Source organism: Xiphophorus maculatus, chromosome 5, assembly GCF_002775205.1.
Source record: "Xiphophorus maculatus strain JP 163 A chromosome 5, X_maculatus-5.0-male, whole genome shotgun sequence".
NCBI classification, from domain to species: Eukaryota; Metazoa; Chordata; class Actinopteri; order Cyprinodontiformes; family Poeciliidae; genus Xiphophorus; species Xiphophorus maculatus.
This window is the reverse complement of record NC_036447.1, coordinates 2,454,930-2,468,629: the sequence shown is the minus strand read 5'-3', so window position 1 is coordinate 2,468,629 and position 13,700 is coordinate 2,454,930. Positions and strand designations below refer to the sequence as shown.

The 13,700-nt window shown below is 36.7% G+C and overlaps 1 protein-coding gene across 3 annotated transcripts; it reads left to right on the top strand.

Annotated features, from left to right (window-relative positions):
* The first annotated feature begins 1,647 nt into the window (after positions 1-1,647).
* Positions 1,648-13,526, top strand: psip1 (PC4 and SFRS1 interacting protein 1). Of its 3 annotated transcripts, XM_023333071.1 has the most exons (18): positions 1,648-1,719; positions 1,836-1,995; positions 3,479-3,568; positions 4,060-4,136; positions 4,306-4,444; positions 5,682-5,771; positions 6,020-6,121; positions 6,673-6,732; positions 6,811-6,865; positions 8,424-8,514; positions 8,589-8,763; positions 8,833-8,918; positions 9,567-9,616; positions 9,710-9,780; positions 10,682-10,783; positions 10,872-11,073; positions 11,979-12,129; positions 12,964-13,526. In XM_023333071.1, exons 3-18 carry the CDS (start codon positions 3,497-3,499, stop codon positions 12,989-12,991), a joined length of 1,551 nt encoding a protein of 516 aa, XP_023188839.1. In that variant the 5' UTR covers positions 1,648-1,719; positions 1,836-1,995; positions 3,479-3,496; the 3' UTR covers positions 12,992-13,526. The 3 variants fall into 3 exon arrangements, with proteins under 3 accessions (XP_023188839.1, XP_023188840.1, XP_023188841.1); XM_023333072.1 differs by having other exon boundaries at positions 1,654-1,995; positions 12,048-12,129; XM_023333073.1 differs by lacking the exon at positions 6,020-6,121 and having other exon boundaries at positions 1,654-1,995.
* Positions 13,527-13,700: the final 174 nt, after the last annotated feature.

The window sequence follows — 13,700 nt, the reverse complement described above, 5'->3', positions numbered from 1 at the left end:
CCTTCTGGACCATCAGAGGTAATTTATGAGCGGATCACTTTAACAGGCTCACCTTTATGCTGCTGTTTGGGTTTAAAGCAAATGAGGGCCTTCATGAACCCCAGCTGTCTTGTCACTGGGGTCAGAGGTCATCACCGTGGCAGCCAGGTGATTTTAAACACCACAAAGCCTCCCAGCGTGAGCCGGGACTCTGAAAAGGAGCGGCAGCCTAAAATGAGTGATGGGGGACAGCGGGACTCCCGTGGCCCGGGGAGGCGGCCTGACCTCGCCTGGCGGGGTGAAGGGTACGCCTCGCTGTCATCTCTCCATCGCCGGCGTCCGCCGTGGTCGTGTGTCGAAGCAGGAAGCCCTCCACGCTGGCTGCCGTCCAAAGCGGAGGTCTCTCACCTCCCGGTGGTTATTCCTGGATACCAAGCGGAGCTCCAGCCTCCTTTGGCCCAGCCCGGCCTTTCTTCTCCCGCTCTGGGATAACGGGCCTGTCCTTCAGCTATCAGCGGCCATTGTCTTTATTACACTTACACATCTAATATCAAGGTCACTTTTATTTATCTCTGTAATCTGCAGGGTTGCAGCAGCCTCAAAGTTGAGAATAGGACATTTTTTACACAGTAATTTCACTCTAAAATGATTATTTATTCTGCTTTTAGTTATTTTTTGACACGAATAAAAAAACATGCTGATCTGACGTCAGTTTTCCTAATTTAAAGCACAATATGGAGAAAAATCCGCCAGGTACATTTATAAATTTCAGTTGTTATGCTAGATTTTGGCCACCAGATGTCACTAAATATTAACCACAGTTTCGGGATCCAAATTCCACAAAAAACCGTAAAAGATCCCAAACATTTAGCTAAAGGAACATAAATTTGAAATAAAACATTAATATTTATATTTCTCACTCTGTTTGGCTGTTGTGCCAGACAGTATTTTCGCAATTTGCAAAATGGTCTTAACAGGTTTAGATAAGCTTTAACCTTTTTTAGCTTTAATTTTTGTCTTTTATTTTTGCTTCTGTTGGTTTTCAATTATGTTTAGCCATAAAGCAATCAATTAAGTATTTATTATTATTATTATTATTATTATTATTATTATTATTATTATTATTATTATTATTATTATTATTATTATTATTATTATTATTATTATTATTATTATAGTATAGTATGCTATAGTATAATAATTATTATTTTTATTTCTATCAATATTAGCTTTTGTGAGTGTTTTATTTTACCCCATCTTTATATTTAATCATTTATTAATTATTCTTTAAATTCATTAGCGACTATTCATTTTATACTTGGGTATAGAAATGTAAATGCTCTCGGAATGAAGCGCCTTTCTCTTTAAAATGATCAGCATCGCTACAAAAGAGGATCAAAGAGCGGCTGAACAGCTGTAGAGGTCCCACTCTGATTCTTTTTTTTAACAGATACTAAATGAAGTAAGATTTTTACGACAGCTATTTAAATTGTATTTGAAACTAAACGTCTATCTTAAGCCCTGTGATTGTACTTGATCGCCTTTTCGTTTCAAATTCTTTTTTTACCCACAATATCAAAATTTCGATTATTTTTGTGCTTATATCGTCACTATTGAGGCCTCACTCTAGCAAAGCATCTTGCTTTATTACACGATCTTCAAATTCGGGCCAGGCAGTCCAACACGGATAATTTCTGTTTCACAGCAAGTGTGGCTTCGACGGGAACATAATAAATATATGTAATATTTGTAGTATTTGTAATAGTTCTTAGTAATAATGTAGTTTAGTAGTTAAAGAAGCGGTATCGTAGTGCTTTTAAATTAACCGCTGCCCGCCGCCCCCCGTGTTTCCGCAGTGGTTCGGTCCGACGACGTCCTGCGCGGGAGCGGAAAACGTGCGTCGGCTTTACGGAAAAGGAGCGTTTTGTTGTATTGATGAAATAATATCTTCTACAAGCTCCAATTTACTACAACCAGCACATTTTCCTCTCATAAGAAGAGAAACACAGAACGGAGGTAAATCAAACTAAATCTTTACATAGCTTTGTTTGCTAACTTTAAGCTAGCTAAAGAGAATTAATGAGGCGTTTACGTCCTGATCCGCATCCTGCAGGTTAACTTGGTTTTATTCACATCGGCTATAGATGCTGTGTAGAATGTACTGGACTTTTTGTTTTTGTTTTTTTACATTTTCTGACGTTACACACACAAAATATGAAACCGATGCATGATTCTCAATTGTTGTTTTTATAAACAAACCCCTTTTACTCTGATTTACTTGAATAAAATTGAGTGCAGCATGTGTTCTTTCAAAGATGACCACTTGAATAGAGTCCATCTGTGTGCAGCAATCGGAGCAGAGCTGGCCCAAGGCACATGCAAACTTAGCAGTTTCTTAGGGACCTCCATAAATGCATGACTCTTTAAAATGTAGATCTACTATTTTAACATTTTATTCGGAATTAGAATATTATAAAAATTTTATTTAGCAGTTTCAGCATAGATAAATACAAATATTTAAAATTGTTTGACATTTAAATTGAATAAGTATTGCAAAGTAAACTACAAAGAATACTCATCATAATTTGATTGTTGTGTTACCTTATGCTATGAGCTTAGTTTTTGTGTTTGCTCAGTTTGCAAAATGACTAAAACATGGCCGCCCATATAAGCATAGAGGCCGGGCAAGAAGAATATTAATAAAATAAAGAGCCATGGTAACCCGTGGTAACTCTGGAGGAGCTGCAGAGGTCCTCAGCCTAGGCACATAACTATTAGTCAAACCTACAGCTGGGTGATTATGGTTTGAAAATAGAATCTCAAATTTTTTAAATACCAAATCTGACTTCTTTTTTTTTTTACATCACTTTATTTACTTTACTTGAAAAACTCAGATTTTTCAGGAATTAAGTCTTCAAAGACAGAAAATTTGATTTTTTGATCAAATCAACAAGCGCTGCAACTAATGATTACTATATTACTTAATATATTTTGTCAAAATATATTAAGAGGCAAATAAATAAGGAATTCAGTTAATTTTTAAATGATAAAAATACATTTTATTGCCTAGAATACCATAACAGCATTCTTTTAATGAGATGAAAAATAGCCTTTTGGCTAATTCTGCTGCATTTACTGTAAATTTTTATATTTACTGAAATGTTAATGCGTGTTCAAATAAATTAAAATTATTACAAATTGGAATGTTTTTAAAGAGCAATATTTGTGTTTATGGTGCAATCAATGCTGTTGGAGTCACACAGTTACCTGACAAAAATACGTTAAAAAAAGGGTCTTTTGTTATAATGCTTTTGTCACAATGTATTGTGATAAAAAAACCTTTAAACCTCAAAGTTGTTTTTGTGTAACATCATTAAGACTTCCAGGAGCTTTTTGGTGTGCTGTACGGTCCTAATGTGGCTTTTATTTAGTTTCAGTGTTTCTGGATGACGTGTCGCTCTCTAAACTTTGTTTTATTTTTAAATTTATTTTATTTCAGTTTGGTTTCAAATCCAAGATGGCCGGAGACTGGAAGCCAGGCGACCTGATTTTTGCCAAAATGAAGGGTTATCCTCACTGGCCTGCGAGGGTAAGCAGCACGAAGCGCATCACTGGTCAAAAATGTCCTAAATCTGACTGATATCTAAAAACAATACTGGGGTGCAATTTAAAATCTTAAAATGTAAAAATGTAAAGTGCAACACAAATTATTCATCAAGGTAAAAACCTCAACATCCAATCACTTTTACTAAAATGTAGACTTTTAAACAACAATTTATTAAACTTTTCTTGTTTCTGCAAAGAAAGAAAAATTTAGAAAAAGTTGATCAACCTGAAACAAGTAGGATTTTTTTTGTTTGTTTGTTTTTAATCTGGAAAACCTGCAGAAGCTTTTTATGTTTGAAATCAACAGATTGCTTGTTTTATTAAAATATTATCTGCTTAGTTTAATTTTGAGCAGGTAAAAATAAAAAAATAGATATTGTTTGCTATGATGGAGTATTAGAGTCACATGAAGAAAAAATATAAATAAAATTACAAGAAAGTTGAAATCCTGAGTAAATTTGTTTCTGTTTTCAGATCGATGAAGTGCCAGACGGTGCTGTGAAACCGTCCAACATCAAATATCCAATTTTCTTCTTCGGCACTCATGAAACGTGAGCAACAAACTGCAGATGTTTATCAAGGCGCCATTTTGTTCCTCTGAAGGTTTTTAATAGATAAATGTTTAATGAGGGTCCGGTTTCCTTCCCCATTCTGCATTTTTAATGGTTGGCACCAGTGTTGTGTTTACATTCATGACTGAAAGTATTTTCCCTCCTGCAGAGCGTTTCTTGGGCCGAAGGACATTTTTCCGTACCAACAACACAAAGAAAAATATGCGAAACCAAACAAAAGGAAAGGCTTCAATGAAGGATTGTGGGAGATCGAAAACAACCCAAAAGTTGAGCTGACTGCGCCCAAGGTACGACTCCGTTAAAAACTGGGTGTAAGAAGCAGAATTTCAACTTTAAGACATTATTTTCCACTGAAATAAATCCAGATTAGATTCCCCTCTTACTGATTAGAACTAAACTTCAACCTAAGTAAAAAGTACTTAATTTATCCCAAAGGGAAGTTAAATGTAATTCATATCATCCAGACATCTTCAAAGAGTCGCTGTGGAAAGTGCAGGATCTCCAGTAGCAGTCAGTGTTACAACAGCTCTGTTTAGAAAAAACAAGAACATTTCTGAGTTTCAAAAAGCTTGAGAATTTGCTGGAAAAACTAAAATTTTGAGATTAATTTCAGAATAAAATAAGAAAAAAATTTCTGAAATTGAAGTCAAATATTTGATGGAGGAAAAAAATTTAATTGATTTCAGAAATTTTCTAGAAAAAACTACTAAATTATTTGGTGGAAATGTACTTTCCCTCCCTTATTTTCAAATCTACAATGTCCCTAACGCGGCGGCGTATAATTCTGTTTCTTTTAATTTTTATTTTATTTCATTTGCCATTAAACGGATCAGACTTCAGTGTGAACGGTTCACGACTACATCTTTAAAAAGTCTTACATTTATTTTCAAGAAATTGCAAGTTAGCTTTAAATATGTCAATCCTGGTTCTTAAATTTTGTTGTGGCAGGACTATTTAATCTTGTATATTTAATTTCATTTATTTAATTTCTCTTTGGGATTAATCTAGTAGCATTGAATTTTAAATATTCTGTGTCATCGTTTTTCTGTAAAGTCAAAGATTCGACTCGGTTGAGGCTACCGCTAACTAGCTGCTAATATAGCCTTGCTAGCTAGCTAGTTGTTTTTTTGTTGTTGTTGTTTACCATGGGTAAGTTTTTCTGTGCAATAAACTAAACTTTAATGTGTGACACATGCTACAATCCCTCAACCATCCACTACCTTTATAGTTTTTTACTTTTAAATTTAAGCCAAGGTGGCATTGAAAAGGTCTTAAGTATTAAATTTGATTTGTAGAAACCTGCATATATTCTGAATTAGCCAACAAACTGTTCCCAACGGTTCCTTGCACACTTACAGCTGCATGATTTAAACCAGCTGGTCAGGATGATAGTTTCACTGCTTTAACAGATAAATAAAGCTGAATTTAAGGGAACAGTGTGATGATGTGAACAGATTTTCTGCTGCTCTATAAACAGAAGTTTTAATGAATCAAATCCTGTTTTTGTTTTTTTAAAATGTGAAGCCGGTTCCTCCTCCTTCCTTCCTGGAAAAGGATTTGGAAAGCGGTCCGGAAGGAGAAGAAGACGCAGCCGATAAAGGAGTCAAACCCAAAGTAAGTTTTAGTTTTTTTAATTTCCTGTTCATAACCTCCATTCCCATGTTGCTCCGCTGCAGTGAATCTCTTCTGTTGCCAGATTCTTTCATGTTTTTGTCTCTCAAAGCTTCCTGTGACGTTTGTCTGCATCGTAACCGCAGGAAACGGTTTTCCCTCTCGTAGAGTTGATGCTTGGTAGCAAAAAGAGCAGGAAGCTCGCTGACCGCGCCTCGCTGCGTCCTATGCTGTGTCTATGGTGCATTCAGGTTCCAGGAAAAGAGGCTGAGCAGGAGAATGATGATGAGGAGGAGGAGAAAGAGGAGGAGGAAGGGTCTCTGATGTCTGAGCAGGGTCCTCAGATCCAGGATGTACGTACTCTTGCATGTCGGGTTGCCATGCAGCGGCGCAGGTCATGTCATCCCTTGTTTGGGTGGAAAATTTAAAAACAGCATGCTACATCGGCGGTTTTTCCGGAGCCGGGTCGGCGTTCGGGTCGCTAATGAAAAGCTAACGGAGAGCTGTTTGTGTTTTCAGTCATGTTGAGTTTGTGCTTGATGAATAAAAATGAGACTATTTGAAAGTTTTGGGTTCATTTCTTGCTTTTCTGTCCATCTGCTGCATGATTCCACTGATTTCATCCACTTTCTTTCTCATCCAAGTGGTTAAGTTCTGATTTCAATGCTTTTTCATCCTAATTTAACAAATAAATCCACAAAAGAAGGTAAGTATGAAAGAAATTCCCTTTTGCATTGAATCCGGTGTAAAACCTCAGCTGCACACTAGAGGGTGCTGTTGCTCTAAATCGGTTTGTTTCACTTTCTGCTTTTTCTCTTTACTTCAGCAACTTTCTAAGGAAGTAAAGTCGGCTTGATTTTGAGGTCAGATGGAATAAAATCAGACTTTCTGGTTGATTTTTCAGGTTTCTGCTCAGAAAGAATCGACTGATCCCTCAAAACCCAAAAGAGGAAGGAAGAAGAAGGTTGGTAGTGACGCTTAAGGTGATTTAAATTCAGTTTTAGGAGCAATTAAATCATTTAATCGTGTGTTTTTGTTTCAGGGTGAGCAGGAGAACGAAAAAAACGAAGATCCTGGAAGCCCCGTTAGTCCATCAGGTGGGATTTCTGCTGAAAAGTATATTTTTTTTTTTTTTTTTTTTTTTTTTTTTTTACACGGTTAAAGATCTCTTAGATTCTCGTCGTAGCTTCTGGACCTGGAAGTTGATCCAAGTTTGTTAGCCTCAGCTTTTTGAGAGCTTTCTTCAGGAAGCTCTGCCCTGGTGGAGACAGGATCCAGGATCTGCTTTAACCTCCTCAATCATCATTAGTTTGCACCAAAATGGCCCCAGATGGAGAAAACTTTAAAAGTTAGCTTTATCTGCTGATTTCTTTCCTTCCATTTGAGGTTGGGATGCAAAGAATTTGTCAATTTATGACTAATTGTTGATTGATGGATTATTAGATTAAAATTGTTCCAATTGATAACTAATGATGTCTGCTTAGATCTTTTGCTAGTGTTGCAGTTTTGCCTCCATCCAGAAGAGGGCGACATCCTGAACCATTTTTTTAATTCAGAATATTATGAAAATTTTGCACTTTACATTATGGACATAAGACAAAATTCAGGTTTTTAAGAAAATGGCTACTTGTCAGTTAATTTGTTCGTCGAGCTATGAAATAAAATCAATCAACTTCAGATTAACTGATTAATCGATAAGTTGTATCATCCCTAACCTGAGGCCATTTTAGTGCAAAGCTGTGATTTCCACAAGATTTGCTCCTGTTTTTGTAGCAATTAGTTGCTGACAAGAATCAAAAAATAATATTTAAGCTCAACTGATGATATTCCTGTTACTGATCATTTTAGGCTAAAATGCCCTGAAAATTAGTAATAAATGAGCAATAACTGTAACAAGCGTCTTGTTATTGTGCACAATAATCTAAAAGCAAATAAATTTGTACCAGAAAACTAGAGCTGTAAAGTAACAATTCTGGCGATTAATTGATTATTCTGGTGATTAATTGATTATTCTCAAGATTAATTGATTATTCTCAGGATTAATTGATTATTCTGGTGATTAATTGATTATTCTCAGGATTAATCGATTATTCTGGTGATTAATCCAATGAAAAGTTGGCACATTCTGCTGATTTATTAATTTTTTAAAAATACAATATTAAAAATGGTTTATACTAATCTGTTTATGTTTTGGATTAATAATTGGGTAGAAAAGGTTGCTTTACAGATTTTTAATTTTTTTGCCAATTGAATCGTTCTAGGTAGAATATATTTACAAATGAAAGGTCTTCTTTTCATTTTAAATGTAAATATATTTTTATACGGTTTTGGTTTAATTGCTGCTGTGAGTTTGTTATTTGTTCAGCAAATCTACTTTTTTTAGTCAATATACTCCAGTTACCGATTAGTCGATTACTAAATTAGTTGACAATTATCAAATAATCACGAATAATTTGATTAATCGTTTCAGTCCGACTGTAAAATTTGTAAAAACACTTTCTTCACTTGTCAAAACTGTAGTCTTGTTACAAAAAATGAATCTATCTTGTTATTCCTGAGTATTTTTAGGGATGTAGGTTTTAATTTGAGGTAGAAATATTGGAATATGATTCATAATCATATTGGTGATAAACTGAATTGTTTATCTGCGATCAGGTGGCGACGCTCCGAAACGGCGAGGCAGGAAGCCGAAAACCGAGAAGCTGCTCCTGCTGCAGCAGGACCAACACGGCTCTGGGAGCGAAATGTAAACCTTCAGAAAACACAGCTTTCATTGGGTTCTTCTTTTTTACAGCTTGTTTTTGTTTTATTTTATTTTAGGGAGACGAACGAGTCTGAGAAGAAGCGAAAGAGGGCAGCGGAGGACAAGCAGCTGAACGGAGAAGAAGAGAAGAGGAAGAAGAGGGAGGGCAGCAAGGGGAAGGAGGTGGAGCTAAAGGAGTCAGAGGCCAAGAAGAAGAAGGACAACGGCTCGTCTGGCTCGGACGACGACGAGGCAAGCGTCTTCGCTCGGCGGCAGCCTGTAGGACGAGAAGATCGTATTTAACGTTTCTATTCCTGTTAGTCTCAGAAAAGCAAAGGGAGGAAGAAGCTGCAGAACGTGGAGGCGGATAAAGACGGGCGGCGCTGGAAAGCCGACGAACCGAGAGAGTGAGTTCATCCCTCCATGACGAGGCGTTTATGGTTTTATTCTGTGTTGCCATGGGAGACGGCAACAACAACAAACTTAGCTACATGCTAACGAGGTCTGACTAGAAATAAACTCTCAGGCCTTTATTTGATGAATATTTGAAGTTTTGTTTTGGTGTCGACATATTTCAGGAACTTTGAGGCGGTTTTTGGTTGTAGGCGCTTGATTTGTTACGATATCAAATTTAGCTGCATGATAAATAGTCCTAGAAGTTACTGCGATAAACAATAATGTTGTTGTTTTGAGACCATTTTCAAGCAATATAACAGTAATGAAATAATGAAACACATTCTCAAAGATCAACAAACTTTAAATTCTACAGAACATTTAACACTGGAGGTGGAAGACATTTTCAATATTCAAAATAAACAAACAAAACAAAAGACACAACAAATAAAATGTATTAAGTCTCTGTCAACGAAATTATCAATCAAAAAACGAAATTATCAATCAAAAAGGGACCCAAGCACCAGACTGAAGAGTTTGGTGTCATCAGAGAGGATGGAGCTTGTTTGGATTTATTATGCAATTTATTGATTTATTGCGACAGGCCCACTTTGAATCCCGAACCATCGGTGAGGTTCTGACGTCGTGTTTTTGTCTTTCAGGGCCGACAAAGAAGATGTGAAGAAACCTGAGGTGGGAACCAAGAAGAAAGGTGATTTAAAAAATAAATAAATATGTGGTTTTAGCTGCAACTGTTTTTTGTTTTTTTTTTAAGATGTGTTTTTTTTCCTGTTTTATTTTCCAGAAATGTCAACTGACCTGAAATTACAGAAACTCCACAGTGAGATCAAGATTTCCCTGAAAATCGACAACCCGGTTAGTTCTGCCGTTCATATTTTAACGTTAATTTATACTAATTACACAGATTTTAAGGCGAAAGACATTTTATTTATAATTTTTTTTTCCTCCTTGCAAGCAGAAAAATGATGAGGTTGAATCTAGTCAGCCCCTCCAGTGTTTTGTGATTCTTAATTGTAGAAATTAAACAAATTCCTGTATTTTTTCATGCTAATCCATAATTATGAGTTTATTGTAAATTTTCTACAAAAATGGTCAAAACCATTGGGTTTAAGTGATGCACCTGCAGGGGGCAGTATTTCTTGTTTTACGTTTTGCTTCATCGTTACTTGATGTCGTGTTATGGTGATCGACGTGTCGAGGGAAAACAGATCGAGTGATTTAAAACTTTGCTGAGCAAAAAATGTTTCAGTCCAAGTATTTTTTGTATTATTTTTTCTCATTTAAAAAAAAAAATTGAATTAATTTTTTTATTTATTTGCTAGGGATAATGCACAATAATTGACATTTCAAAAGGCAAATTTTAATCTGTTTTCACTAGAAAATACTAAAAACAAACAAGTTATAGAGACGAGGTTAAAATGACTCGACGACACAAATTGTCAATAAATCCAAAAAATGTTATCGGTATAAACAATAAATACAAAACAAAACAAGGAATCTACAACACATTAATAATAAAAACTGTAAGAGCTAATTAAAACTAAATTAATTATTCACTTAGATGTAGAAACATAGCAGGTCACATGGTGGGATTTCCAGCGTTTTGCCGTCTGAGCGAAGGATTATTCACATAGATCTCATTATTTTCTTCTGTACGTAGATTTTGGAAGGTGTTAAACTCCTTATAAAAACCCTAAAGTGTTTTTTTAATGAGTTGAAACATTAAAACTTGTATTTATCTGTTTTTGTCCTCCAGGATGTGAAGAAATGTTTGGACGCGTTGGACGAGATCGGTTCTCTTCAGGTGACGACTCAGCACCTGCAGAAGCACAGCGAACTCATCGCCACGCTCAAGAAGGTAAACCAGCAATACACAGCGGTTCCCACTCGCTGACGGCTCCCCCTGGTGGCGGCGGTCGTGAACTGCGGGTTAATCTGCGTTCCAGATCCGGAAGTTCAAAGCCAGCCAGGACATCATGGACAAAGCCACCATGCTGTACAACAAGTTCAAGACGATGTTCCTGGTGGGCGAGGGCGACTGCGTGCTGAGCCAGGTGCTGAACAAGTCGCTCGCCGAGCAGCGGCAGCACGAAGAGGCCAAGAAAGGAGCGCTGAAGAGAGCAGAGCACATCAAGGACTGCGGCACAGGTACGGCAAAACAAACATGGCCGGAAACGGCGGCAAACATGGCCACAAAAATGTCCGGAAACGGCAACAAAAAATGGTTTCATGAATTTCAGTGAAACTCCCTATAAACACAGTAGTTTTTTAGTTCTTTCTGCAATTGGCCTTTAAAAAAAATCTGTGTACTCCAGTTAATGATGATGACAGTTGATCACAATTAATCATTTCAGGCCAATGATTTTGGCCTATGCGAATTTTTATTGAAAATATAAAATTAAAGTTTTTTTCATCAAATTATCTTTTCAAAATGTGTATATTCAGGTTAACAATTAATCAATTACAAATTTACTTGATGATTATTACAACAATCAATTAACCACTATTAATTGTTTCAGCTCTACTTTTGACTTGGTTATTTTGCTTACTGAAGTTAACGATTAATTGACTAGTTGGCGATTAATTGTTTTATGATGATTAATTGAATGAATAGTTTTAATAGAGGTACGAATTTCATAAAAAGTTTGTTTGTTGAGCAGGCAAAATTAAAGCAACTGAAAATAAAATCAGTTTTGGCTCCAGGGTAAAAAGTTTGAAACTCAGAACGACGATCCGGTCACGGTGAAACCGGAACAACAACCAGAAATAAATTATCTAAAAAGGTAACGACTGTAATTTTGCGTTGCAAGGTTGCATCACAAACGTTCCTCTCCTTCATTAAATCCATTACGAGCGGCAGAGCGAGCGGTCAATCAGGAACCAGTCATGGGATCTCTGTGGTCGACCTTCATCGTCAGCAGCTGTTATCATACGATGCGGCCGCCGCCGTCCTGATAAACACCCGGATCCCTCCGTTACTGGAACAGATTGTCTCTCTGGGGGAAGCGAATCGAATCCATGGAGAATCTTTTTAACTTGACTAACCTCCGCAGAGCCGCGCCGGCCGTCACATGCTGACGGCGCTGTGACGCCATCGCTGATCAAATCTTCCTGCTCCGCAGACAACGTGGCCAACGGCGACGCCAGCCCCGAGGAGAAGAAGATGGACAAGATGGAGGACGCCTTGGCGGGAGAAAACCACAGGTACATCCTCCAGGTTTGCTGCTGCGCTGGAAAATGACGCTAACGCAGCGTTGCTAATGGCAACCAGATGATCCACAGCTGATCCGAACGTCTTGTTAGTATTATTTTATCTTCAGATTCAGATTATGAGGCTCAAACTCACCATTACATCAGAATAAAAAAATACAGAACATATTTGATTAAATTTAGACTCTTTAATGAAAGATTTTAGTTTTTTTTAATGAAAACCAAAAAAATATCAATTAAGACATTAAAATTCAGCACGACATTAATTCACAGCAAAAACAACATTTTACAAAATAATTTTGGTCTATTTTCTAGTGCAAATGTCTTGGTACACTTGGAATAAGACAAACAAACAGATAAATTCACTTATAGAAAGACATTTTTCCATGTTATAAGTGAAATAAACTGCCAGTGGAACTAGTAATTTTCATCAATATTAATGAATTATTTACTTAAGCAAGTCCCCATGTCTTGCTAAGTGAGTTTTATTTCTTATTTAAGGTGTGCTAAGATATTTGCACTTGAAAATAACCAAAAATACTTCAGATTTTGTGTTTTTGCAGTGTTATAATTCACAACCATCTCTTATTTTGTTTGTTATATTAAATTAAGCATGTAAACTCTGGGAGATGTAGGCAGAGCTAAACTTTTCACTGCTAGCTAAAAAAGCTCTTCAATTAACATTTAATCGCTTGCTAAATTATTTGACAGTTTCATTAATCGATTAATCACGATTGATTCGATTAATCGTTTCAGCCTTGCTCACATTTCTCCACCTTCTGCATGTTTTTGGTCAGTTTTATGTTTTCTCTCCGTTTCCGACCGCAGTCCTCCGAAACTTCAGGAGACGGCCTGAACCGCCCGCCGACCCGAAGAAGAGATTCGCTGCTGTACTGAAACGACGCCCCCTGGTGGACAACGGTTTCCAGTTCTTCTGAAGTGTTGTGTTCCTGCTGCTCCCAAGGTTTCAGTTCACCAAGTTGCTGCATAGTTTTATTTTTGTACTTGACGCCTTGTGCCGCCTGCTGTTGGATGTATTTAATTCCCGTCGGTGTAGTTGTGAATGTTACTGACGGTGTATGAGAAGCGGGGTCATTCCTCCTCCTCCTCGTCTTCATCGTGAAGTGTTTTTGTTTTTATTTTGGTCGATCATTTCACTTGTGAACCTCCCAGGACTTGAAGTACAGATTCTGTAAACTGGTCATGTTTTTAATGCTCTGTAACGCATGTTTAACAGACGCACAAACAGAAAACTGTGGACTTTGCCAAAGTTTCCTTTTAGCCAACAAAGTGCTTTATTTTCCATCATGTCTTTTAAAAACCTAGATGTATATAAGAGTATTTTTGTGCTTGTGTCATCATCTGGTAATAAAGTGGTAGCTACAGCACAACCGCCATGTTTGTTTTTAGCATTCTTCATGATTTACATTTTTGTCTTTTCGATGTAAAAGTTGTAAAAATGTGGAATTTCACGGTGGATGAATGAAGATTACAGATGGATTTTTACTGCTAAACGCCGATATTTAAGGTTGTGTCTTCTTTTTAGGTAAACAGTTTGAATTACG